Below are 25,672 nucleotides of genomic sequence, written 5' to 3' on the forward strand. Positions count from 1 at the left end.
GACAACCCAGTGGAGATATGATAGCTTTCTTCAAATACTTGAAAGGCTGTCATGTACAAGAAGAACAAGATATGTTCTTTCTTGCCCCAGGGTACAGGGCACAGAATAATAATTTAAATTACAGGAAGACAGATATGGTTGAATGTTAGAAAACATTTCTTAACAGCAAGAGCAGCTCAAAAATGGAACCAATTATACAGAAATGTTGTGCGATATATTCAATCAAAGGCTAGACAATCATCTCTCTAAAATGCTTTAATTTGGATCCCTGCACTGGACAGAACGTTAGATGCAGTGGTTTAAATGATTCCTTCCAATTTCAAGAGTTCAGCTATAACAATAAGGATTCCTTTCCTATTTGCCAAAGATGTGAATGGTAAGATCATATGACCTTGTAGAGGTGTAGGAATTGATCATGGGAAATGATAGTCCAACCATGAAAGACTTAGTTTTAGCAACCATTGTTTGAGTGTAGTTTCAAGGAGTTTCTGGTCACAGAGATTTACCATATTTAGTTCTCGATGCAGTTGTTATTCCCCAGGTAGAACTGATATGTAATTTGGGAAATGCGCTTAAACTTTCATTTCCGCTTAATGAGCAGGTGGCAGTCTTTGCATAATTCCATCTTCAGTGCCAATTTCATCCTTTACTATATCGTGAACCATGTATGCTATAGAAGTAGTCCTTGACTTACGACTATCCATTCATGACTGTTTCAAGTTATGGTGCTGAACGAAGGGACTTATGATGGGTTCCTGAAGTTATGGCCATTGCAGCATTCCAAGGGTCACATGGTGAAAATTCAGATGCTTGGTAGCCTACCCACATTTACAACTACAGGGGTGCTTCAACTCTCCCTCCCACCTATTTCCATTCATCTATGCTCTTTTGGCCCTCCATACTCCACAGCTGCTGTCACCCTAGCTGGCCTTCACCTATCTTCTTGTTTCTGCTGCTGACAAAACATATTCGGCCTTGACCTTGTGAGGCAGCTGCTGGTCACATGAGACTTTCTTCCCAAGGTCATGCATGGTGGTTTCCTCACAAGATCTAGGGAAGATGGCCTCACATGGTTAGCAGCTACCTCACGAAAGATCAAGATGGGCATGCCTTGTCAGCAGTGGGTGAAAAAAGATGGCTAAGGTTAGCTGGATCAGTAGAGTGCAGGGTAGAAGGAATCTTGGAGTGTAGAATGGCAACGGTGACTGCGCCTGGAACTGAGCTGGGGTGGTTGGAGCTTCCTGAGGCACTGTGGTTTTGCATCATGCTATTCGGGCTTTCTGGGATGTGGCAGTTTTGGGGCTTCCCAGGACACTGTGTATTTGTACTCTGCTGTTGGGGGTTCCTGGAGTATAGGGCAGAGATGGGGAAGTAGGTGGTTGGGGTTAGTTGGAGGCAATTCCTTACCTTACTGAAGCTTGGGGCTGAAGGAGACTAAGCTTGGTATGGCTTGGATTGGGGTGGATCCTTGCCTAACCATTGGCAGAATTCACTTAACAACAGTTACAGGGAATGCCAGGGTTGCTGTCATGTGGTCACATGATGTCACACTTTATAACAAACTATCAGAGTTGGAAGGAACTTTGGAGGTCTTCTAGTCCAACTCCCTGCGCAAACAGGAAAGAGGGAGACAGGGAGGGAGAGGGAGAGACAGAGAGAGAGAGAGAGAGAGAGGGAGGGAGGGAGGGAGAGCTCTCCCAGTGCTAATTTCCTGTGGCATGGTACCCAACAAGGTTATTGATTTATGATTTCAGATCCTCATCTTGGTTGTGAAGCAAATATTCCCAGACTTTGAGTTTATGTGGTTAGTGGACGAAGCTAAGAAGAACTTGCCTCTTGAACTTGATTTCCTTAATGAGGGAAAGAATGCCGAGAAGGTAGCCTACATGCTCAGATGCTTTGACTTCCTAAAGGTATGGTATATGTGTGATGGTATGGATGGTCATATATACAGTAAAACCTTGATTCAATGGATCCCCATATAGTAGGTTTGGAATGTAATGGACAACATATCAAACCAGATGAAATATCTCTAGTATAATGGACAAATTCAGATGAGACAGTTAGGTTTATGTTGATTTTACCACCACAAAAAATGTGATTAAATTATGTTGATCATGACTTGCTTAATGAACTAATGCACAGCCCTCATCAAGCCTTCCCCAGACTCCAGGACTGGCCCATATTCCTCCCCAACCTCCTTACTGTCCAAATCTGCTGCCAGCTCCTCTGGCTGGCCACAACATCTATTGTTTGGATAGCAATGGACATTTCCTATCACAATAGTCCTTTTTCCAAAGATGCATGTACTGAATATTTACAGCACTCATTCAGATGACCATGAGCATTACATCCATGGGCACATAGCTGGATTGCAAATGCAAATCTTTAGGCAAGATATATGTTTGTGTACAAAGAACTTGTGTGACTTGCCGTTTTCTATTTCTTTGAAAAGCACTGAGCCAGGTCCAAAGTCACCTGATCTTATAGAATTAAACAGCAGCTATTACAGAGGTGGTATTCAGCAGGTTCTGACCAGTTCTGGAGAACCGATAGTGGAAATTTTGAGTAGTTTGGAGAACCGGTAAATACCACTCTGACTGGCCCCACCCCTATCTATTCGCTGCCTCCCGAGTCCCAGCTGATCAGGAGGAAATGGGGATTTTGCAGTAACCTTCCTCTGGAGTGGGATGGGAATGGAGATTTTACAGTATCCTTCCCCTGGAGTGGGGTGGAGATTTTACAGTACCCTTGCCCTGTCACGCCCACCAAGCCATGCCCACCAAGCCATGCCACGCCCACAGAACTGGTAGTAAAATGTTTTGAATCCCACCACTGAGCTATTAGTATTGAATAGGTTGGAGCCCCTCTTGTAGGGCCACATTCCTGACTTGCATACATCTGGACAGCCACTATCTGGCAGCAAAGAGATAATAGAGAAGAATATTTGTAGTTCAGGGTTGAAATGAGGGGTCCTTGGTGCTCTCTGACTGTTTTCTTGCAGACGTTTCTTTATCCAAACTCGGTTAAGATCAGCAGTGGTAATCTATAAAAAAACAAAAACAAACAAACAAACAAACAAACAAACAAACAAACAAACAAACAAAAGAGCTAAGCTCAGAGAGCACCAAGGACCAGTCAGATAAAAAATTAGCTAACTGTTTGCTCCAGATAGTAATCATCTGAACAGCCTAGATAGAGTTGCCCCACCTTTCTCAACCTGCATATATGGCCCAGCCACTTTCAGTCTTGAACAGACCCTGGGAATGCTCCACTCAGTCTTTTCCAGGTCGAATGCTGAAGCAAAGAGGCCTTTAAAGGGGCAGAAAGGGCTGAAAGCTGATGGCTCATTTTAAGTGGATGTTTATCACAGATGTTGCGTCTATGTCCATGGCTGCTGTAACAACTTGGAGAGTGTGAAACAAATCCCCATGGAGACCGCCAATCACATCCTTGCTGGGTGAAAGAGCCGCTGCAGTATTGATTCAGGGAACAATAACAAATTATTGCAAAAATGGCTTAATAATAGATTTCTCCTGTCCAACTTGTCGATTCCAAGACATTTTCATCAACACTAAAGACAGCAAGGGAGTTGTGTTACTGTGTAATTTTTTTTTTCCTTGAGGGATGGGGAACCCTACGGCACAGCAGGGAAGTAGATTTCTCACTGTGAACCCAGTTAAGCTTGTAAATCCAAAGATAAATTGTTTCCATGCACAGGCATGAGGGTCTAATGTCTGTGCATAATTTAAGCTTGCCAAAGACTATGATTTTGTGCAACTGAGACTTACAAAGCTTAGTAAGAGTCATTGGCGGTTGTTGTCAATTCTGAAATGAGGATAAGTGTTGATTTAGGATTAAAATAAGCAATGCCTTTTGGATCAGTGGATTTAAGGGCCAGTATATAGTAACATCAGGATTTTTTTTTAAAAAAAGAACTGGTTAGCATTAGGAATCAGGATGTACTTTTTTTAAAAAGTGAAACATAAAAAGTGAACTTAGCGATAATTCTAAACAAGATTAGAAGAAAAAGTCCTTACCTTTCTTTATAGCCTCTGAATTATAGCAACAGAAATAGCCCTTAGACTTATATACCACTATACAATGCTTTACAGCACTCTCTGAGCAGTTTACAGTGTCAGCATATTGTCCCTGACAATTTGGCTTTTCATTTTATTGACCTCGAAAAGATGGGCGGCTTGAGTCAACCTTGAGTCAGGATTGAACTCCTGGCAGTGGGCAAAGTTAGCCTGCATTCTAACCACTATGCCATATGGCTCTACATACATTATGCTAAATGTATGTGGCATTATTGGATATGCTGTAGAGCCGTGATGGCGAACCTATGGCACGTGTGCCACAGGTGGCACGCAGCGCCCTCTCTGTGGGCACACGAGCCGTCACCCCAGTTCAGCTCAGACGTGCATGTGCATGTGCACATGCCTCCTGCCGGCCAGTTGATCATCGGGTCTCTGCTGCACATGCACGGGGTGTGTGTGTGTGTGTGTGTGCGGGAGCCATGCATGCATTGCAATTTGGGGGTTCGGGCGCACGCATGCATTCGCATGCGCACACACGTGCTTTGGGCACTCGCGCTTTGGGAAAAGGTTAGCCATCACTAGAGGTTCTGGAAATTTTCTGTGAAACAATTTGGAGATTTAAATGGAAGAATTCTAAATTACAGATTTATCATTTCTGTAATTTTGGAGCCACATTTTATCACCAGTTATTAACAACACAAAACCCAACATCTGAATTGAAATATATGTGGTTCTTTCTTCTTTCTCAGTCCTTAAATTTCCGATTTCTTTAAGGCTGCATAAAACCCACTGAACTCATTAGGATTTATTTCAGAAAGGCATGTGTAGGCGATATGCTTTAAATAACATATGTTCTGTATTAATGTGCATATAACATATTATATTTTGCATGCATGTGAAATTTAAAATGCCTAAAATATAAACGGCCCAGATGCCTCACTGTTATTCAGATAATTGCATATATATCGGTTATCAACAAAAAGTTTTCATTATGAGTCTGGGATCCATAAAGTATTTATACTGAGGTCACAGTTTCAACCTAACCCTTTTAAAATGTTTTATATTCTGAAACATTTGAAACTTCTACCAACAAGCTGTAAAAATATTGTTTGACTATCTGATTTAAACATATACTAGCAATTCTAATGTTGCTAATATTACTACAATTCAATTTATTCTGATAGCTCACATGATGAGCTAATGATAGCAATAATATATTAAAATTGAAAATGTAGTTTTGACAGTATTTCATTCTCCCATTCTAAAAGAGAAAGTTTTTCAGCTTTCTGACAATAGGTTTTTTTGTTTGTCAGTAGGATAGAAGAGATGTTTTTGCCTGCTTTAGTGGTTGTTTTTTTTTAAAAAAAATTGTTGATGGATGTTCCAGTAACACTTAAAAAGGACATTGTATTTTCAGAGAGGGGCTTAATGATCTCCCAAGAAACCTCCTATTTTAAGGTGACCAGATTTTAACATTGGTAAAGAGGGACATTGTGGGCGTAGCTTATTTTGTGGGCGTGGCTAGCTGGTCATGTGACTGGGTGGGCGTGGCTATGTGTATAGGGTAAGGTGAACAGATTTTAACATTGGTAAGAAGGACACCATTGTGGGCGTGGCTTATTGTGTGGGCGTGGCTTGGAGGCCATGTGACTGGGTGGGCGTGGCTAGCTGGTCATGTGACCGGGTGGCCATGGCTATGTGTATAGGGACTACTCAGAGGGCTGAAAAGTCATTTCTGACAGGTCCTCACACTTTTGACTGGTCCTCACACTTATGACCATCCTCACATTTATGCCCGTGCAGCATTCTTAACAACCATGTCACTCATTTCACAACTGCTTCTCTTCACCATGGTGACAAGATAGGGCAAAAACGTAAAATGTGAGGACAGTCGTAAGTTCGAGGACTGGTCAAAAGTGCGAGGACCAGTCAAAAATAACTTTTTCAGCCCTCCGAGTAGTCCATATGCACAAAAGGACTAATCAGAGGGCTGAAAAAAGTCATTTCTGACAGGTCCTCGCACTTTTGACTGGTCCTCACACTTATGACCATCCTCACATTTATGCCCGTGCAGCATTCTTAACAACCATGTCACTCATTTCACAACTGCTTCTCTTCACCATGATGACAAGATAGGGCAAAAATGTAAAATGTGAGGACAGTCGTAAGTTCGAGGACTGGTCAAAAGTGTGAGGACCAGTCAAAAATAACTTTTTCAGCCCTCTGAGTAGTCCATATGCACAAAAGGACTAACCAGAGGGCTGAAAAAAGTCATTTCTGACAGGTCCTCGCACTTTTGACTGGTCTTCACACTTATGACCATCCTCACATTTATGCCCGTGCAGCATTCTTAACAACCATGTCACTCATTTCACAACTGCTTCTCTTCACCATGGTGACAAGATAGGGCAAAAACGTAAAATGTGAGGACAGTCGTAAGTTCGAGGACTGGTCAAAAGTGCGAGGACCAGTCAAAAATAACTTTTTCAGCCCTCTGAGTAGTCCATATGCATTAAAGGATACAGCAATAGAGAGGGATGAAGGAATGGAAATTAGAGTAGGAGTGAGGGTAAGAGAGGGAGGAAGAGAGGAGGAGAAGGAGAAAGGAAGAGGAAGTAGGGAGGAGAAAAAGAGGGTGGGGGGAAGAGAAAGTAAGAAGGAAAGAAAAGAGAGAGGTGGTAGGTTTGAGGAGAAAGATTGCTGTACAATAAAAAAGATGAAAGGGAAGAAAGCCAACCCCAAGCAAATATAAAGATATTAAGATAAAGAATGAATTGTTAAACTTTAAAGAATAAAAGAGAACAAATATGAATAAATAGCAATAATTATAAACACACATACAAACATACAATGTATTTTCTTTGAACAGAATATTTGGCTGGTTCACAAATTTAAACAGCGTTTAGTCATTTCAATTAAATTTACAATTTCTATATTTCCTTTTTGCCATATTTATTCCTCATCTATTTTTTAAAAAAACCAATATTACCCTTCATCCTCATCTCTAATCTTAATCAAATTCAATTTTTCCCTTCTATTCTATATTATACCCCTTCCCATTGTCATCTATTTTTATATCCATCCTCATATTGGTTAATTATGTAATTATGTAATACAGTTGTTTAATACAAATTCAACATTTTAATATAAATCAATTAATTATATAACTATCTTTTTTGTATATTAATCAATATGAACATGAATATTCCAATTATTTCCATGCAATCCAATTTCTTACAAATCAATTAATTATATTTACCAATAATAATAAACCAAATAATTTCCCCCATATATTCCTCCAAACCACAACTTAACCATTTCTGCTTTCAACACTATATACAATTATTAATAGTATCTCAATTATTACAATTCCCTAGTTAAATAGAGCTTTTTTTCTTTTTGTTTTAAAATCTTGAACTCTCCTCTTTTGCCCTAAATTTCCCATTGTTTGCGGTTTTTTGCACCTACCTTTTTTGGTGAAGAAAAAGAAAAAGAAAGAAATCTCTCTCTGCCTCATTTTGTCACGTTGCAGCTTTACTTTCGCTTTCGCCTTTGTTTTCAGCATAGCTAGGGGGAAAAAAATTGCTCCAGAACTTTTTGCAGCTAATTAACCTAGCGGAAGCTGTAGTGGCTGTTTTTTCTATTTTTGCAGGCATGGGTCTACTCATTTTTTTTTTAACACTGATCAGCTGTAGGTCGGCCCTTTGAAGCCCCGCGGCAAGAGTTTAAACAGTTTTTTTTCCCTCTAGCCATCAGCGGGGACTCAGGAGGCAGAATGAAAAATCGGGACTTTTTTAAAACGCCGCGGGACGCGGGACAAATTGCTGAAAAGCGGGACTGTCCCGCCAAAAGCGGGACGTCTGATCACCTTATCCTATTTGCAAAATGTTGTTGTTTGCTTCTCTTTGCCGATGGTGATGTAATAGCCTGGAGGCCAGGAGCATGTCTACCTAACATCTGCACACAAAAAGAGCTGTAAGGCAATTTAATTTAATTTAATCAATCATATTTCTATGCCGCGCAACTCCCAAGGGACTCTGGGCGGCTTACAACAGAAATAATACAAACAGTGAATAAAATTTTTTAAAAAACCATTATAAAAGCATTTTAAAAACATTAAAAACACATGCATACCATCCATGGCTGGATCTCGCAAGATTGAACAGCGAGATCAATGGCCCCAGGCCTGCCGGAAAAGCCAGGTCTTCACTGCTTTCCGGAAGGCCAATAGGGTGGGGTAGTCCGGACCTCAGGAGGTAACTGGTTCCAGAGAGCTGGGGCAGCCACAGAGAAGGACCTCCCCCATGGGCCCGCCAGCCGGCATTGTTTAGCTGATGGGACCCGGAAGAGACCAACTCTGTGGGATCTTACCGGTTGCTGGGAGCTATGCGGTAGAAGGCGGTCTCGAAGATAGTCTGGCCCTGAGCCATGTAGGGCTTTAAAGGTAATAACCAACACCTTGAATTGTGCCTGGAGACCAATAGGGAGCCAGTGCAGCTTGCGGAGAAGTATGATGGCTAATTTCTTAGGTCACCATGGCACAAAAGAGATATAGTTCTTCTGTCTTTGATACAAACAGAAGAGCTAAAGTCCCAAAATGCCTGTGACGTGACTGCTGATTAACAGCTGCCGTAAATAAAACAACATAAGCTTTTGATAATATCATGCCCTGGTGAATGTGATAGAACTAGGCTTGTTTAACCTTGAGAAAAAAATGACACAGGGAGATGCACTTTTCAAGTATCCGAAGGAGTGACATTCAGAAGAAAATCAAGAAAGCTTTTCTCTCCTTCCAAAATGGAAAGGCATGTGGTAATGGATGTAGTTTCAGGAAAGCAGATTCAAGTTGTAGAGCAATCTCACAGATAAATGAAGAGGTGGGCTGTCCTTCTCTAGGCAGACATCTGTCAGAAATGCTTTAATTTACATTTTTTGCAATGAGCAAGGGGTTGCCCTTGATAGTTCTCTTCTAAGCATATAATTCCATGAAATATAGTCCATATGATATTTTATTTATTTTTCACATTTTGAACCGCCCATCTCAGGGATTACTGCTAATGTTTGTGATTATGATAGCAGTGTTCATAGAACATGCTCTTCTGTGTCTAAGTGAATTGTATTAATCCAATTGCATCAGATCTTACTACACCACCAAATTATAAAGTAACTATAACATAGCGGGCCAAGGACTAGACAACTACATGTTAGCCCAATGCGTTATATGAATCCAACCTTTCAGTGAGATTGTTGTTCAATCTTGGCCAGTAATATTTTCTTTGACTAAGAAACCTGCCAGTTTTTGAGGCTAAGTCTTGGATTCTTTGGGTCAAGGATGCTATGCACAGAAGTGAGGTGTTGCACATGCAGAACTAATGCTATACCACTGAACATAGGTTGTCCAAAGCAGATCTGAATTGGAATCCAAGTTTCTGAAATCTTAACATTAGCTTTGGTTTTTCCTTTACCAAACTGCAGTATATTTACAGAATGGTCTGTGGCTGGGAATATGCAGTATTTTATAACTGTTTTTTTTTTTTTTACAATTACTGTTAGTGAAATATTTCCAATCCTGAACTCTTTTAACTATTTCCTGTAGCTACTCCTCAGTAGATAAAGAAAAGTTAATTGGATCTGGAATAATATACTTACACATTCATATTTCCAAGACAAAAAGGACTAGTCTGCTCAATCCCATCTCATGCTAAAAAAAAGATTGTCTAGTTTTAGCTTCCTCTGCTTCCCTTACTAAGTTACTAAGTCTGCATTACTATTAATCTTCTCATCGTTCTTATCACCCATCTCCTCCCACTTATGACTGTATGACTGTAACCTTGTTGCTGGTATCCTTAAGATTTATATTGACTGTTTCCCTATGACTATCATTAAGTGTTGTACCTTATGATTCTTGATGAATGTATCTTTTTCTTTATGTACTCCAAGAGCATATGCACCAAGACAAATTCCTTGTGTGTCCAATCACACTTGGCCAATAAAGAATTCTATTCTATTCTATTCTATTCTATTCTATTCTATTCTATTCTATTCTATTCTATTCTATTCTATTCTATTCTATTCTATTCTATTCTATTCTATTCTATTCTTAATATCCTTCAGAGTCTTAAGAGTCCTCTGTTATAGGTTCCAAAAATTTATTGGGAGCTTTCAACAAGACGTGTTCTTTTCATGGAGTTCATGGAAGGTGGACAAGTGAATGACAAGGACTACATGGACAGAAACTGCATCAATGTCAGTGAGGTAATATTCCTTTTGACTATGTCAGCAACGAGTGAAGGTGAGCCAAAATGTGCTGTTTATGATATACAATGGTGACATCCAAAAGGTTTAATTAAGTTGAGCTCTTTAAATTTGAGAGTTCCCAGAATTTAGGACCTTAAGAGTTAATGAAATTTGGGGAATAATGATACAAAGGCTTATCTAAGGATTGCATTATTGAAAAGAATTAAAACATACATTCAGAAGATTAACCTGCAACAGAGTTAATCTTTTAAGTACAATGCTGTAATTGTACTCATTCACAGAAACTACTAATTCTAATCATTATCACATATATATTGAAACCAATAGTGTGGTTTAACTGTCCTTATGCAAATTGTCCATGGGGTAGAGACAAGCAGTCATAGAATGAAGTCTAAATTATGCTGTGACATTGCCAAAACCAGTTGACTATATTAAGATAGATTGTCATGTTTGTTTCCTGATTGGCTATAATATTGATGTAATTATTCTCAGGAAGAAGCCAGAAAAAAATTGGCAGGTAAAAAAAAAATAAACTGAATGGAGGGAGGGACTGAAAATTGTATAATTGGTTGTAGAAACTATTTCAGTACTATATCACTGTGACTCAATTTTTGGCCTATAACACGAAGTACGCAACTCCTCATAGTTCTACATACAAATTTGATGTTCAGATACCATTTCTATTATATGCTCCGCACCTTTACCCTAATTAGAAATTAAGAGATGTCACACTTTGTTCCAGATGCAGTCATATTTCATAGCTTGATGCATTTCTTGATTATAGGGTGCACGTGCCTGGCTATTTATGGATTAAAGTATATGTGATTTTTCAGGGAAGAGGCTTAGTTTTATATGCAAAAAATAGGGCAAACTGAGACTGTCAGACTTGCCCTCCAAGTCAGTGAATTCTGATTGAATTAGTGCTGCCTGCTTTTCCCCCTGTGCACTATTGATGAGCGTCAAAATGCCATTTGGCTGACTAACTATCAGAGTGCTCCAGCATAAAATCAATTGTACTTAATCTGTCTGTCTCTGAAGCCGCTATGCTCCCTTCCCATCATCTTTTTATGCTGTGGCAGAGGTCACTCAACTTCATTTATATACATTCCAGCCTAAATTCAGAAGAGAAGTCAAATTACACATTCATTATCTATTAAAAGCCTACATCTATATACTTTTCCTTCTTTCCACTAGAAGGAATTATTTCCAAAAGTAAATAAGCACTCCCAAATTACATGAATGCAGTAATTGGCAATAACATAAAGGGGAATTGACATGCAGAATAACTGCTTCACTGCTTCCCTATGCCTTTATTGCTTGCATGTGTGTTTCTATTTTGAGTCTCAATATTTGGGATCACAGAAGCCACTTGTGTCAGGGAGCAGGTTTAGTAACAACCTCTGTGTTGTCCTTGCCTAATTATTTTCTTTTATCCCTTATAAGTGGTGGTTGTTCATTGCTATGCAGCTCTTAGGTAACTGTGATAGAACTGATTTAAAAAGAATTCTTCAGATTGGATTCTTTGTACTATTTTTCTGAGATGGTAATTTTCACATCAGAGGACAGTGTTTTATATGAACACATATGTTGTTAATATTTAAAATTGCTGTAAACCTTTCTTCTATGCTAAGGGATTGTTGGAATTGTAGTCAGACACCTGGATCACAACAAATTTCTGCCTCTATTCTGAACTTTTAATAAGATGTTTCATACCTTCCTTGTATAAATTCTAGATTTGCAGCATATATCTTGGGTCCTTTCCTTTTGGAATTGGAACACTGCACAATTTTATTAATAATAAATATTATTTTCATTATTAAAAATGAGGGTTAGCGCATGTTTATATCATAATTGTTTTTCTTAAAACTAGCATTTGATTTAAGCCTTTAGACTAGAATATGCGGCATTTGTATTTTAAGTTTACTTTGTAATAGGTCTTCAGTGTGGCTTGTACAATTATACTCTAGAGTTGATTAACAAATGCTGTAAATTAATAAAGGTTAACTTTATGCATGCTAAGAGATTTTTTACGGTCTTGCTAGTAGAAAATAGGAAGCTGCTTTTTATCAAGTCAAAGCATTGATCTTTCTATCCAGGCAGCACAATCTGCTGGGATTGGTAGTAATTTTTCCTCAGCCACATTGAGATTAATTTTGTATTCTCAGAGTTCTGAGGATTAAACTGGGAACTTGTGTACTAATGTTGAGCTATGGAATCCTAGGCCGTTCTGGGCACTGAAGTCCAATATATCTGGAACGGATCCAGTCAGAGAAAGAAAACATGACACGTCACTGTGAACCCATGGCTATAACCATACTACTCTTCTTCAGAAAAGTTTTGTTTCATTTAATCGGGAGAGATGGAAACAGATCTCTGTTATACGTTATACTCTTTTGCTTTTTTCAAGCAACAGATGCTTGAAAAAGCAGTCTTTCTACTGTAAATGAAAAGGATCCTTGGGGTGAAAACTCCCTTCAAACCAGGTTACTGACATTTATTTTATCCATCTGTAGCAAGATTATCATTAAAGCTACCCCAGAAGCACATTAATCTGTTTGGATCTGTCCAAGTGCTGGACTGTAATAGCATTTAATCAGAGAAGCTTTTGATTTCTAAAGACAAGTGCAAACATTGAAATATCTGACTGTGGAACAGTTTCTTGGTCATGTGTATGAACGCAGTCTAGAATGAAAATTAGCTGGGAGACTAAGAAAAAGGGAAAAGTAGAGAGACTGAATGTAGAAAGTGAAGTAAAGGAAAAAGAAGGCCAAGGATATGAGGGATTGAGATATTTCAGGAAAGGAACTGACTGGAGTCAAATATTTTAGAAACCTATGTTGGAACTAAAAGTTAAAATTTTCTTTGGATTGAGTTGGACTCTATGTTTTCTTGACATCAATATGGGAATGATTTACCATTAACTTCTTCCAGTATGCTTACACTTTTTCTTAGTCTAATCTATGGTCTTGTATATATTATAATCAATGATACTTAATTTTTCAAAATCTGCCATGGCTGTCTATTAGTTGCCACTTGCTATGATTATCTATGGTTCATATAATAAAATCATAAGGTAGCTAGGTTTTCTTTTCTCCAGATTTGGGGTGAGATTGAGGGAATGTCAGGTCAATATTTTAAGTGCTTAAATTGCTAAGAAATTGCTGATCCTTAACATAAAATACAGAAATGTTTCCATTTCTTGCAACTTGACAATTTTTACCTTTTTCCAAAGAGTGGAACTATTGGCAATGTTTTTAACCATGATAAGGGGGGAAATGGCAGAGTCATAATAAAACAGATGAGTTTACTTGTTCACCTACCAGCTAGTTTTATAGTTAACAGAAGAAGTTTGTGCAAAAGATCTAGATTTCTAAGATTAGTTTTCTGAAGAGAGACTGTCTGTAGCAAGTTCACAGTTTTCTATTCCACGCTTACACTTTTGGCAACTCCCAAACTCCCAGAGATGGTCAAACAATATGATTTTAAAGCAATATTTTTTAAAATAATAACATCAATCAGGATTGGAACTTTGGTTTTAGGTGAGAAGTGGTGATCTTATCTCTGTGTCCCTTTTTTCAATCCCATTCCAAACTGAGAATATGGAAAGAAAGCCAGTGATTTCTAGCTATTTTTCTGGTACCAATAACAGATCCCAGTTATATATATATATATAAAAGAACAAGAGGCAAAGGTTAAGATCCCAACCCCTTAACCATGAACCTTATCTGAATTGAGCTCCTCCTGCTGATCATTTACAGAAAAAGCATCCAGTCCACTTTCCATTGTTTAACTTAAGCTGATTATTTGGGTGCCATTGAGTCAAATTTGATGATAACTATATAAGCAAATGCTCATTATTTTGACTTGTTTCTGGTAATAATACACATCTCTTTCAAGAATATTCCCATGACATATTTGAATGTGGCCCAACTTTGCTTGATTGGTATGCTTGCATACATGGTACTTTTGATAACTATCATCACATTCATAAGTTGTAGGCCTCTCATATTATTTTCTTTGGTCTGTCTCAGACCATTGTTTTAACTATTTTGATCTTCTCAGTGAACCATCTCCATCTTCATGATTTTATCAACCTTAGCTATTGCCTTCCTTTATCTATTTGTAATCTGGAGCTCAGGAAAACTGATTTATTTACAATTTTCACTTCTTTGCCATCAATTGTAAACCAATTAACAGTAAGCCCATGGTTTGACACCACCAATATTTGTCAAAATTATGTTCTTAATATAATTCTAGTTCATTGTAAAGATTCCTTAGAAAAGTAATTAAGGGGTTTGGTAGAATATATTTTATACTTTGACATGATCTACACAGTCAAAAGCTTTGCCATTGCCAGTAAACCAAAGAATTCAGTCTTTAATATATTGTAAATTTTGTTTTGTGTCAGCCATCATATATGTGGCCAAAAAATTATTGTTGTTAGATATGTGCAGCAAGAAGTCCATTCTGGATCTTGCTTATCTGATCTGATTACCAAAATTTCTAGTTTGTTCTGTATATAATCTCATTATCTCTGTCTCCATTGATAGTAGCTCTGTTCATTTAGATTTTGTTGTGTATGTTTTGTACTTTTAGAAAAATATTCATTATTACTGATTAGGACAGCTTCAGTGCCCATGAGTTTAATTTCATTTGATTGCCAAAACCTACAATTTTCTGCTGCTATCAGTTAGCTTCTACAATCCTAGAAATAATTTTATATGTTTTGTGCTGGATTCAGGGTTATTCATGCTAAGCAACAATCATTATACCAATAGTTAAAAAAAAAAAGTAAACTGAATTTGCGCAGCCATATGTGATCTGCATTTATAACCATACACTTTTCCCTTGCCTGCCTGTGTAATGACTATGAACTGGGCATGTCAATTCTTCAGAGCAATGTTTTCAAGCATGTTTGTTTTCTCTATAAATAAATGGTCACCTACCCTTTGTTCTGTCTTTCTTAAAATCTCAAAACAGCCCTCCAAATATGAATGAAGTGTTTATTTTATTTATTATTAATATTTTTTTATTTTCAAATTTTTTTGCCCATTTTACCACAGAGTAGCTCTGAATAGTTTTTTGGTAAATAGCTGGGTAACATTCTTCTTGTTAAGTTTGGAGGAATTTTTATCCATTGGCCTTTAGAAAGCCACACCTGGAATTGAGGAAAAATGATCTGGCACTCCCATTAATACAGCATATTCTTCATTATCAGAAATCATTTAAAGTATGCTTACTCCACTCAACTAGTAATGATAAAACTCTTTTTCAGCATTCCATGAGATTAAATTTGGCAGGTGACATAGGGCACAGTCATGTGACATGGAGCTGTGCAATTTTAATGACATAATTATATTGAAAGATAACTTTTTTCAGATTCAGTGACTACAGGTTTCCAATAGCCTTGCTAGAGGATAGTAGGAAACCCTATGTACACTGTTTATTTCTGTCTTCAGGCACATCAGGCACTATTGCAGGTAGCAATAGTGCCTGATGTGCCGGAAGACAGAAATAAACAGTGTAGCAATAGTGGGAGAAAACTTTATTTTTTTTTTTAAAAAAAAGTGTTTATTGAACATTTTCCAACTTTAAAAACCACAAGTAAAAAAAAGAAAGAGGGAAAAAAAAGAAAACCCAAATATAATAAGGCAAATACAAACAAATAGAAAAAACAAACAACATCATTGACTATAATATAAAGATAAATGTATATATGTATAATTAGAATGGTTATAATCAGTATTATATTATAATTATTATACTATTATTAGAATTGTTAGAATCTATGAGAAGGCAAATATTGAATAGTGAATTACAAAAGCAGAATATACATGCTGATACGGAAAGTTGTAAAATTGTATTACACTGTTGTGTTGTTTGTTTTTTCTATTCGTTTGTATTAGTGGGAGAAAACTATTACCTTCATGTATTCTTTGTCAGCTTCCAGGGATAATCTGGTTGGCCATTCTGTGTAACAGAATACCGGATTGCCTAGTTCCTGGGTTTACTCTACAAAGTTCTTTTTATGTACTTATGGAGAATGTAAAGACCACTTTGATTCAAATTAAAGTATCTTACACATAAGAAATAAGATGGAAGAGCCATTCGCTTTATGTCGTGTCTCATCAGAAGAATAAGATGTTATTTTTCCAGGAAGTCTTTCTCCTTGATATCCTAATTTTCTTTTTATATTTTATTTGGAGTAGCATATATAAATGCTATTATCCCCTGCAGTCTGAAATATTACATTTCACTTAGCTATTTCAGAATATTTCCAGTTCATTTGACTGAAAGTGTTGACCACACCAAACATTCTGCTGCTTTGAATTTAGAAATGGGTTTTTTTCCCCTCTGTCAGTGTCCATCAAATTTGTGAGCAATTATTAGCTGTAAAGTATCCTAAGATCTCAGGCAAAATTTTTTGCAAATGCACAACAAATCTATGTAATGTTTTACCAACCCCCTCCCCTGAAACCCTATTGGATTGTAACTTTCCTAAAGAGTAAGCCCTCAGATTTTTCTGAGTAACTTTTCTATAAAATTCTATAATATTAATACCGGGTGTAGCCCAGTTGTGATGGGGAGCAAGTTGACATGTTCGGTCAGCTACATCCTTCACTGCCTTTGCTAATTTCACACCAGTGTGACTGGGGGGCCTGCACTGGTGGATTTTTTTTTTTTAAAAAAATCAACATGTTTACTAATCCAATTAACCTTCGATTAAGGTTTTAAAATCCACACTGTTCTTTTAGCCTGAGGAGGTAATATCAAGCCCTAAGAAATGAGCTACATCATGACCTTTACTTTTAATGAGATCAATAGAAGTTAGTGTCGCCATCCCTTAAAATAATTGGCAAATATTATGGGTGAATTAGAGCCAATGATTAGCATGTTTTCTAAATTGGAAGAGACAGGAATAAACAGACATGTTGGATCCCATCTTGTACCACTTGCTCTATGGTCAGCAGGGAGATTAAATCATTACAACATCAGTTTGATTCCAGAGATAGTAACATGAAATACCCCCAGGTCAAAACTGAACATATCTCTATATTTCACATGATTTCCTTTAGGAAAAAACTCAAACCCCAAACAAAATACGAGTTTCTGTGGTTTCGGCCAAAGAATGGAGTAATAGCTAGTAAATCTTATATAAAAAGTCATGCTAAAAGTCATTGATGGGTTCCCTTTAAATGGGTGGTGGCTAAAAGAAGCTGAACACAATCCTTCCCCTGCAAAGATTGTTCCTGTACTCTTCAGAAGCTGTGGCCTAAAAGATTTGTGCACTGCTTCAGACAACAGCAGTGCACTGCTGTTGTAGTAATTTTGTAGTACATCCCTATGGTATCATCCTGAAAGCACTGCATGCTTTCGTGTGTTTTTATTTTCCTTAATGAGGACAATTTTAGTGTTGATAATTTGGGCAGAAAGATTTAGCACTCTATGCAAATCCTTAATAATCTGGACATTGTAGAGCAGGGGTGTCAAACTTGATTTCATTGAGGGCTGCATCAGGGTTGTGTCTGACCTCGGGGAGGTGGGGGGGGGGTGGCCAGGGTGGGCATGGCCAGCTCGACATCATTCCTGTCAGGTGCGCCTGTGGCGGCCCGAGCTCTCTGCCAGCAAAAACAGGCTCCCAAGTTCCATTTTTGACTGCCACGGCCTCTTGCAACCCTCTGCCTCTGAAAATGGCTTCCTGCAACCCTCTGCCTCTGAAAACGGAGCTTGGGAGGGTTGTGTGTGGCCATGTGCGGCCCTCCTGAGCCCTGTTTTCACTGGCAGAGGTTGCAAAAGGCCGTGCAGCCGAAAACGGAGCTTGGGAGCCCGTTTTCACTGGCAGAAGCACCACGGGATGGTCCTTCGGCTGTTTCCCACAGGCCAAATCTACGTACTCACAGGTCAGATCTGGCCCTGGGCCTTGAGTTTGACATCCTTGCTGTAGAGTTTTGAAATATTATTAATATATTTTAAAATTGACCTATTACCTATTTTTAATCTTTTCCTTTTCAAGGAGATACCTATGAATTAGTATTGTCATCTATTTGGCCCCTGAGAAGGGAAACTAGCATGCAAAGCAATTCCAAACTACTTAATATACAATTTTTGAACAATTATTCTTTAGAAACAATTTTTATACATTAGTTATCTTAGTTGATTTTAAATATTCACTAAAAGAATAGCTTATTTCATTGGCTTTATTCACACAACATACAATATTTCAGTTATTAATCTACTTTTATGGGTTTATACAATGAGCTACAAAATAACACTATGGTCTGGGTTCATATCACACATTATAGCAATAGCAATATCACTTGGACTTATATACCACTTCATAGTGCTTTACAGCCTTCTCAAAACGGTTTACAAAGTCAGCATATTGCCCCCAACAATCTGGGTCCTCATTTTACCGACCTTAGAAGGATGGAAGGCTGAGTCAACATTGAGCCGGTGAGAATCAAATCGCTGGCAGTTTGCAGAATTAGCCTGAAATGCTGCATTCTGACAACTGCGCCACCGTGGCTCAATGCATTTAACTAGCTTGTTCATTGTTTCATGTAAATACTGAAATAGTGATAATTTTATATTATGATATCTTTCATTGTTATAAAGTTAGGAATGTTGATATGAGGCAAACAGGTACAAACACCTAAGAAATTTCACAATCATATAGCAGGTGTGGTAAACAATTATATATGCACTCAAAACAATTGCAATGTTTGAAGAAAGGTTGAAGTCAAGTATCAAGGATATCCCATTTTGGCCATTTTGATCATTGCTCTAGAATGGCTGAGTTATGGTAAATTTAACAAAAGTCATTAACTAATTGCGTGGATGGTACATAAACCATAACTATGGTAGAAAATGAATGATTTCCAATCTCGTGTGCCCAATGGAAAGATATGGTAAATTTTGAAATGATACAGAATAAAATAAATAATACTCTGAGGTCAATGTGTTAGCAAGGGGTCCTCAAACTTTTTGAACAGGGGGCCGATTCACGGTCCCTCAGACTGTTGGGGGGCTGGACCGGCTGGGTGGGTGTGGTGAGATGGTCATGTGACTGGGTGGGTGTAGCCAATTTAGCAGTCCATTTTGTCTTTGTCCTTGGTGTACTTGCTCAACCCAAGGAATCTATTTACTTAAGACCCCCCTCCCCCCCACAAAGGGAAAAAGAATGCAAACTTTCTTGCCACTTGCCTAACTCCATTACAACAGCAGTTTCAGGCTCCTTAAAATAGGCCATTAAAAAAAGAATAAAAAAAACAGGATTTCCTTCAAAATAACTCCTGATCATATGTTTCAGGTGACCTGTGAGTGCCTGCCAGCAGGGGAGGCAGCCAGGGAAGGGATAGGAGACCAGACTACTTTTTTGAATTATTTGGGATTACAGGGCTAAAGGTCTTTTAAACCTGGATGGGAATTCACAAACTGATTTGCTTTTTGCCACACTTGTGCATGTGTATACACGCACATAAATATCTACCAAAATTGTTCAGCAACCAATTGGGTGGATGTACTTTATACATGGCAAGAATCAAAGCAGTGGGTAAATTCTCCTTCAGGCATTATACTGCGGTTGCATTTGAATTACTGTTAACCAAGTTCAGCTGATTTTGAAAAAGCTAGGTTATGGAGACATGTCCCCCATCCACCCACTTTTAAAGCGCTACTTTAAAAGCAGCCCCTTCCCTACTCACCCACCAGCCCTGGATCATATGGCTGAAAGCTGGATCAGCTTTCATCCTGAAAGGCTGTTTTTAAAACATTTTTAAAGCGTTTTTAAAGACTTTTAAAGCACTATTTTACAAGCTGGCAGCTGCTTTTCAAGCCAGCAGCAACCCCTGCCCTACTCACCCTCCCGGCCCTGGATCACATGGCTGCACTGGTGAGATCACCCCTGGCCTTCCCCGAACCTTCAGCCTCACAGCGGTGTGATCAGAAGTGCAGCTCAACCAGTGAAATAACTAACCAGAAGTGCTGGAGCTGGAGTGGATGCTCACTGGAAGATAAGGCCAATGGTGAGGGGCGGGGTGAGGGGTGGGGCTGAATCCCACTACTCCGCGGGCCAGATACTTTGCATTGGTGGGCCGGCGGGCCATAGTTTAAGAATGCCTGTGTTAACATTTGTACAAATTCAAAGAGTTACACTCTTTTTCCTTACAAAACCTGGGGTGAGACAGCAGGTGGGATGGATTGCTCAGAGATAATTCTCAATACACCCTGATCATACTGTAGATTCCTTGGTAGAAGCTCTGCTAATTAAACTGCATATATAAGCAAATTATGTTTGTAGTGGAGAAGAAGTAGAAAAGATTTTAAAAATCAGGTACTCAATTTATTTTTCCATTGCTTTATACTTACTTCACAGCTTTTTCTTTCATTTCAGTATATGTAAAATTCAGGTTTCTTTACTTCATGCTGATTGGCCAATTGGTCCAGAAAATTAAATGTTAGATCTGCCATTTCCTAATTAAATGAGCATTCATCCTTTCATTAGTACACTGTAATATTTTGACATGCATCCTTTTTTTTAAACCAATTGGATTCTGTTCATGCTTGAAGGCGAACTCAGAAGAAGTAAATGTAGTCAAGTACATTTGAGTCATATTTTAATGGAAAATGTTATTTTCTAGTCTCTGGCAGGCACAGATTTACAGTTCATTTCAGATAACACTTTACCCATAGGCTCTCACTCAGATTCACAACTGTATGTAGATGATCAGGCAACAGTATATCTGAACAAGAACAACATACTACTTTCCTTAATGAGGTATTTTTTACAATTATATTTTTCATCTTCTCTGATAATTCCCCCATTCAAGTGCCTACACAAACACACATTCTTTCCTTACTAAATAAAGAAATTCATATGAATATTTGGGAAACCCACTCATCCCCACACATATTGCTTGTCTATATTCTGGGCACCAAGAGTGTTCTTTGTGATTAGTTTTGACAAACATGTTTACACTTCTGCTGGCATAGTTCTAGTTCTACCCAGATGTGGGAAGAATACCGTTATGCTTTCTCTATGTACACACATATGTTGGTTGGATGATGTCATTTTCTCTTGTATAAAAAAGGAATTAGCCAGCTACTTCTCCGCCATTCCAATAGGTGGTACTGCTGTGAACTAGGTTATAGTCCTATGCTCCCTGGTATTGTTGCTTATTGGGGCCTTGCATCTCCTTCTCTCTCCTCAGATCTCTCGCAACCTGGGAAAGATATACAGTGAAATGATCTTTGTGAATGGCTTTGTGCATTGTGACCCACATCCTGGCAATGTCTTGGTGAGGAAGTGTCCAACTACAGGCAAGTCACACATTATACTTCTGGACCATGGACTCTATCAGGTATGTAGCTGGCTTGTCAAACAGATGGAGAGATAATTAAGGCCGGTTTTGTCAGTAAGCAGCAACATTTGACCACTTGTGGGGAGGAATCTTTTTTATTATGGCAGCAAACAGCAAGCTATTTCCATGAGGTGCCATTTCTACCTGCAGGAGATGGGTATTGTAGTAATGCCAAGAACAGCTGAGCCAAAAAGTAACTGACCAGCCTATTGGAGAGAGGGGCTGGACTAAGATTCTAAGGTAACACTCTCTAGACTGCACAGGAAAGAAAGCAGTGTTAATATTTCACCTGGAGTTTGAAGCCAAATCTAGGATATAAGAGATGTTCTTGACTGAGACGTTTGTTGATTGGGAGCTAACCAGAGTTTGATATAAGGTTGGCATATATATAAATGTTTTAAATAAATACATTTTTAAATAAATAAGAGATGCCACACATGCTCACCCAATGTTCCAGAATTTAAATCAACTGTCCGTGTTGGTATGAAACAAGTGTCCCAGGCCATTTAATTCTTTCAAGAACTATCTGTACTTGAGTCCACATACTGTTTAACAATACTTTGGGCCATTGTTTTTCTTAAGGTCCTGACAGACAGCTTCCGCTTGGATTACTGCCGACTTTGGCAAGCCCTGATCAAGGCAGACATCAAGCAGATAAAAAAATATAGCCAGCACCTGGGAGCAGGGGATCTGTACCCCCTATTTGCTTGCATGCTTACTGCACGTTCCTGGGAATCAGTCAACAAAGGCATTGATCGTTTGCCCGTCACAAGTAACGAGGTACATTTTCTTGGGATAACGGATTAAAAAAAGGTGACACACAAAAATGCCATGCTGAAGATTCACAGCTATCTCAGATAGAATAAGCCTGGCAGATTACATTACACTGAAACTGCTCTCTTCTAATAGGCCAACAGTGATTTCAGACTGGGGATCAGCCATTCCCAAAATTGAACTTGGTGTTTTCTGCATAAAATGCATGCTGCCTTTCACTGAGTTACCAGTGTAAACCAGCTCTTGTGCTATATTTTTAATAAAGTATAATACTGTATATAGTGTAATAATTTAATATTTAATATAGTCTTGTGCTGTATATTTAATGTAATATTTTAATATAGCACATAAATACTTTAAAAATATTTTTAATGTTTTACATTAATATTTTAATGAATGAAAGCGAATATATGTGTCCCAGGATAATGTTACAGGATCCAGTTTGAGTCAGTCACTGGGACCAGAAGTTTAGTCTTCCGATCTTTCAGATTCATGTTGGAGCCCATCCTCAGGGAACTTCTCTCTAACAGAATGTGGGCTTCAGGCTATTCTGTGTGTGGTATTTATATGGTGTCTGGTTGTGTGTGGCTTTTTAGTTGTTGATTAGGGTATTGATGGCTGACTAAAATAATGTAGGTATTTAAGGTGTCAGGCTTGGACCAAGGAAATTGAAATCTAAATCTCAACTCAGCCCATTGCATGACATTGGACTAGTTGCTCTCTTTGAGCAAAGCTTCCCTCAGGAGATTGCCTTGTACAGATAAAATTAAGGGAGAACTCCTGTATAAGCTGCTCACTAAAATCAAATAAATAAACAAATGCCATCAGAACTATCATATGGGAAACTCTAAGGTTCTTTTTAAAAATCAAAACATGTGCTTTGTGTAATCAGAAAGTTTTCAGATTTTGCATTTCCGTTTGAAAAGACCTTAGCTTCTCTAGGAAATATCCCTGCCTACTACCTTGGAAATCTCCTGTTGATCATAATAGACAGTGCTTAGAATGTGACAGTGCTTAGAATCTCTCCCTTCCTGGACTCTCCTACATTTCTAATCTGATTATTCCAGGATGTAGAAATCCGGACCAATGCTGCTACTTACTTACCTCAGATCACCAAGCTTCTCAGCAATGTTCCTCGTCAGATGCTGTTGCTGCTGAAGACCAATGATTTGCTAAGGGGGATTGAATCCGCCCTGCAGACACGGGCTAATGCCAGCTCCTTCCTCAACATGTCTCGCTGCTGCATACGAGCTGTTGCTGCGTAAGTCCCCATTCCCATAAGCAGGATTCTTTTTTTCCCCTTTTTACAGAAAAAAATCCATAAGGGATTTCCTGTCATTGATAAATGTAGATATTGTCTTTTTCTCTAATCAAACAAGTTAAGTTAGCCATTTTAGCAAGTTCCATTAGCTTCATCAACCATTCTTCCATTACCAAATCTTTTCATCTTTGTGTATGTAATAATCAAAATTATCATATACAAAAACAATCTTCTGTGGTTCTAACAGTTTACCCATCAGTCCCCCATAAGTAGAAATCTGAACTGTTAATTGACTTTGTGATTCCTGTTTGCAATGACTTTGAAATGCAGAAGTTACAAAAGTCAGCTTGGTGCTTTTTCGATGCAGTAGACAATAGTAGTCATAAAAATATTTATTCGTTTTATACAAATACATTCACAGAGATATTTTGCTACATGAGTGGGCATTCTCCAAATCATTAAAGTAGCTACTCCCAGTTATCTAAACAAACATGTAGCTATTTCACTTCCATTTTTCCCAATTGAAACAAAATGGACATGCCATGCATATGGAAACAGCTGGGACCAGCTTACAAAATAGTGGTGTGAGTTTGGAAAAAAGCACAGCTGCTTCACCAATTTCAACAGTTAATTTGTATATCTTTCATATTGTTGTGAAATGCCTCTTTCAAAGTATTTGCCCATTTGTGATATTTATTATCTGCTGTTGTCTTGAAACAGCGTAAGGAAATTCAATTAAAGTGGAGAAAATTGCTTACGGAGTTGTAGACATAGTATACGATTCATCACTTGTGGAGAATACAAAATGGGGCTTGAGGGTGTTTGGTTCTTTCTGTGGAGATATTTCTGTTTTACCTGTCATCTTCATCAGTCTTGTCTCCTCTCCTTTTCACTCTTACCTTTTCTCTCCATCCCCACCTTCAAAGTAATTCTGAAGAGTCTATGCTTTTTCTCACGGATTTTTCTAGACAAGATTAAATAGTTTATTTACTTCTTCTCCTTTGTATTGTTATTGATGTCTTTGTTTCACTCATTCTTCCTATAAAGCATGGAGTAATTGGAGAACTTAATGCAACGGTAGATGAAGAGACATACTTTGAGTCCCATATGAGAGGGTTCTCCAATTTAGCAGCTATGCTGTCTGAGGAATTCTGGGAGTTGAAGTCCACAATTTGTAAAGTTGCTAAGATTGGAAATCCATGCCATATGAGAAGAGCCACTGTGTAAATTAGTACACACTACATATATTGTACTCAGCTGAAATTACGAAATAATTTGTATTTTAGAAATTGTTCCTCTCTGGGCATGTTATTGTTACTTTATAAGGCAATTAATGCATTTCTTTTTGTGTTTTGTTCAGGTATCAAAGGAGCAAGAGTAACTCGCTGTTCAGAAAGGCCCAGATATCCCTTTCTGAGGCCTTGAGCTTGTGGCAGATCAACCTGTATGAACTATTTCTATGGCTGAAAGTGTCCCAGCTGGGAAACTGGGTCATTGCTTTCTTGAAGTGGATGCACTGTTCTAAGTAGCAGAAGAATGTGTATTGGTGAAGCTGGCCTTGATTTTGTCTTGCCTTTCCCATTGGTAGCATTCACTTCTTATTTATTTTTCCTGTAGTGTTTCTTCATGTATACTGTACATGGTGCTATAGATTCATTGTATTTTGCAGGGTCATCTTTGTAAAAATAGGAAATACAAAATGGCAGCTAGAACTAAAAGAAGCCAGAAACTTGCATTTCCAAATATAGTGCAGGGGAATTGATAGGCCTTTGAAAGTTCTCCAGTAAAATCTAAATGACCCAAATTAATTTTTATAGGGCCATTTTTTTTAAAAAAGGGCAATTAAATTATGAAACACAACTTTAAAATCTGCAATGAATAGTGAGCTTTTAGCAGTACTTTATGGTCATCTTCTCCAAGTTTTACTTTACTTTGTAGTCTATGTTTTAGACTATAACTACAGTTGGCCAGTAGTCAAA

At 38.2% G+C, this 25,672-nt stretch overlaps 1 protein-coding gene across 6 annotated transcripts in view; it reads left to right on the top strand.

Annotated features, from left to right (window-relative positions):
• ADCK1 (aarF domain containing kinase 1) overlaps window positions 1-25,390 on the top strand; it is a 118,828-nt gene extending 93,438 nt beyond the window's left edge. For 3 of the 6 annotated variants that reach the window (XM_070931445.1, XM_070931441.1, XM_070931443.1), the window contains 6 exons: window positions 1,755-1,913; window positions 10,179-10,295; window positions 21,509-21,658; window positions 22,241-22,438; window positions 23,500-23,693; window positions 25,054-25,390. In XM_070931445.1, the coding sequence (XP_070787546.1) occupies window positions 1,755-1,913; window positions 10,179-10,295; window positions 21,509-21,658; window positions 22,241-22,438; window positions 23,500-23,693; window positions 25,054-25,222 (987 nt within the window). In that variant the 3' untranslated portion in view covers window positions 25,223-25,390. The remainder of the gene's footprint in view (window positions 1-1,754; window positions 1,914-10,178; window positions 10,296-21,508; window positions 21,659-22,240; window positions 22,439-23,499; window positions 23,694-25,053) is intronic. The other 3 variants (XM_070931442.1, XM_070931439.1, XM_070931444.1) reach the window with 3 other exon arrangements.
• Window positions 25,391-25,672: the final 282 nt, after the last annotated feature.

The sequence above is a fragment of the Pituophis catenifer genome, unplaced genomic scaffold (assembly GCF_029215685.1).
Source record: "Pituophis catenifer annectens isolate HBS135680 unplaced genomic scaffold, rPitCat1.0.hap2 SCAF_1, whole genome shotgun sequence".
Classification (NCBI taxonomy): domain Eukaryota; kingdom Metazoa; phylum Chordata; class Lepidosauria; order Squamata; family Colubridae; genus Pituophis; species Pituophis catenifer.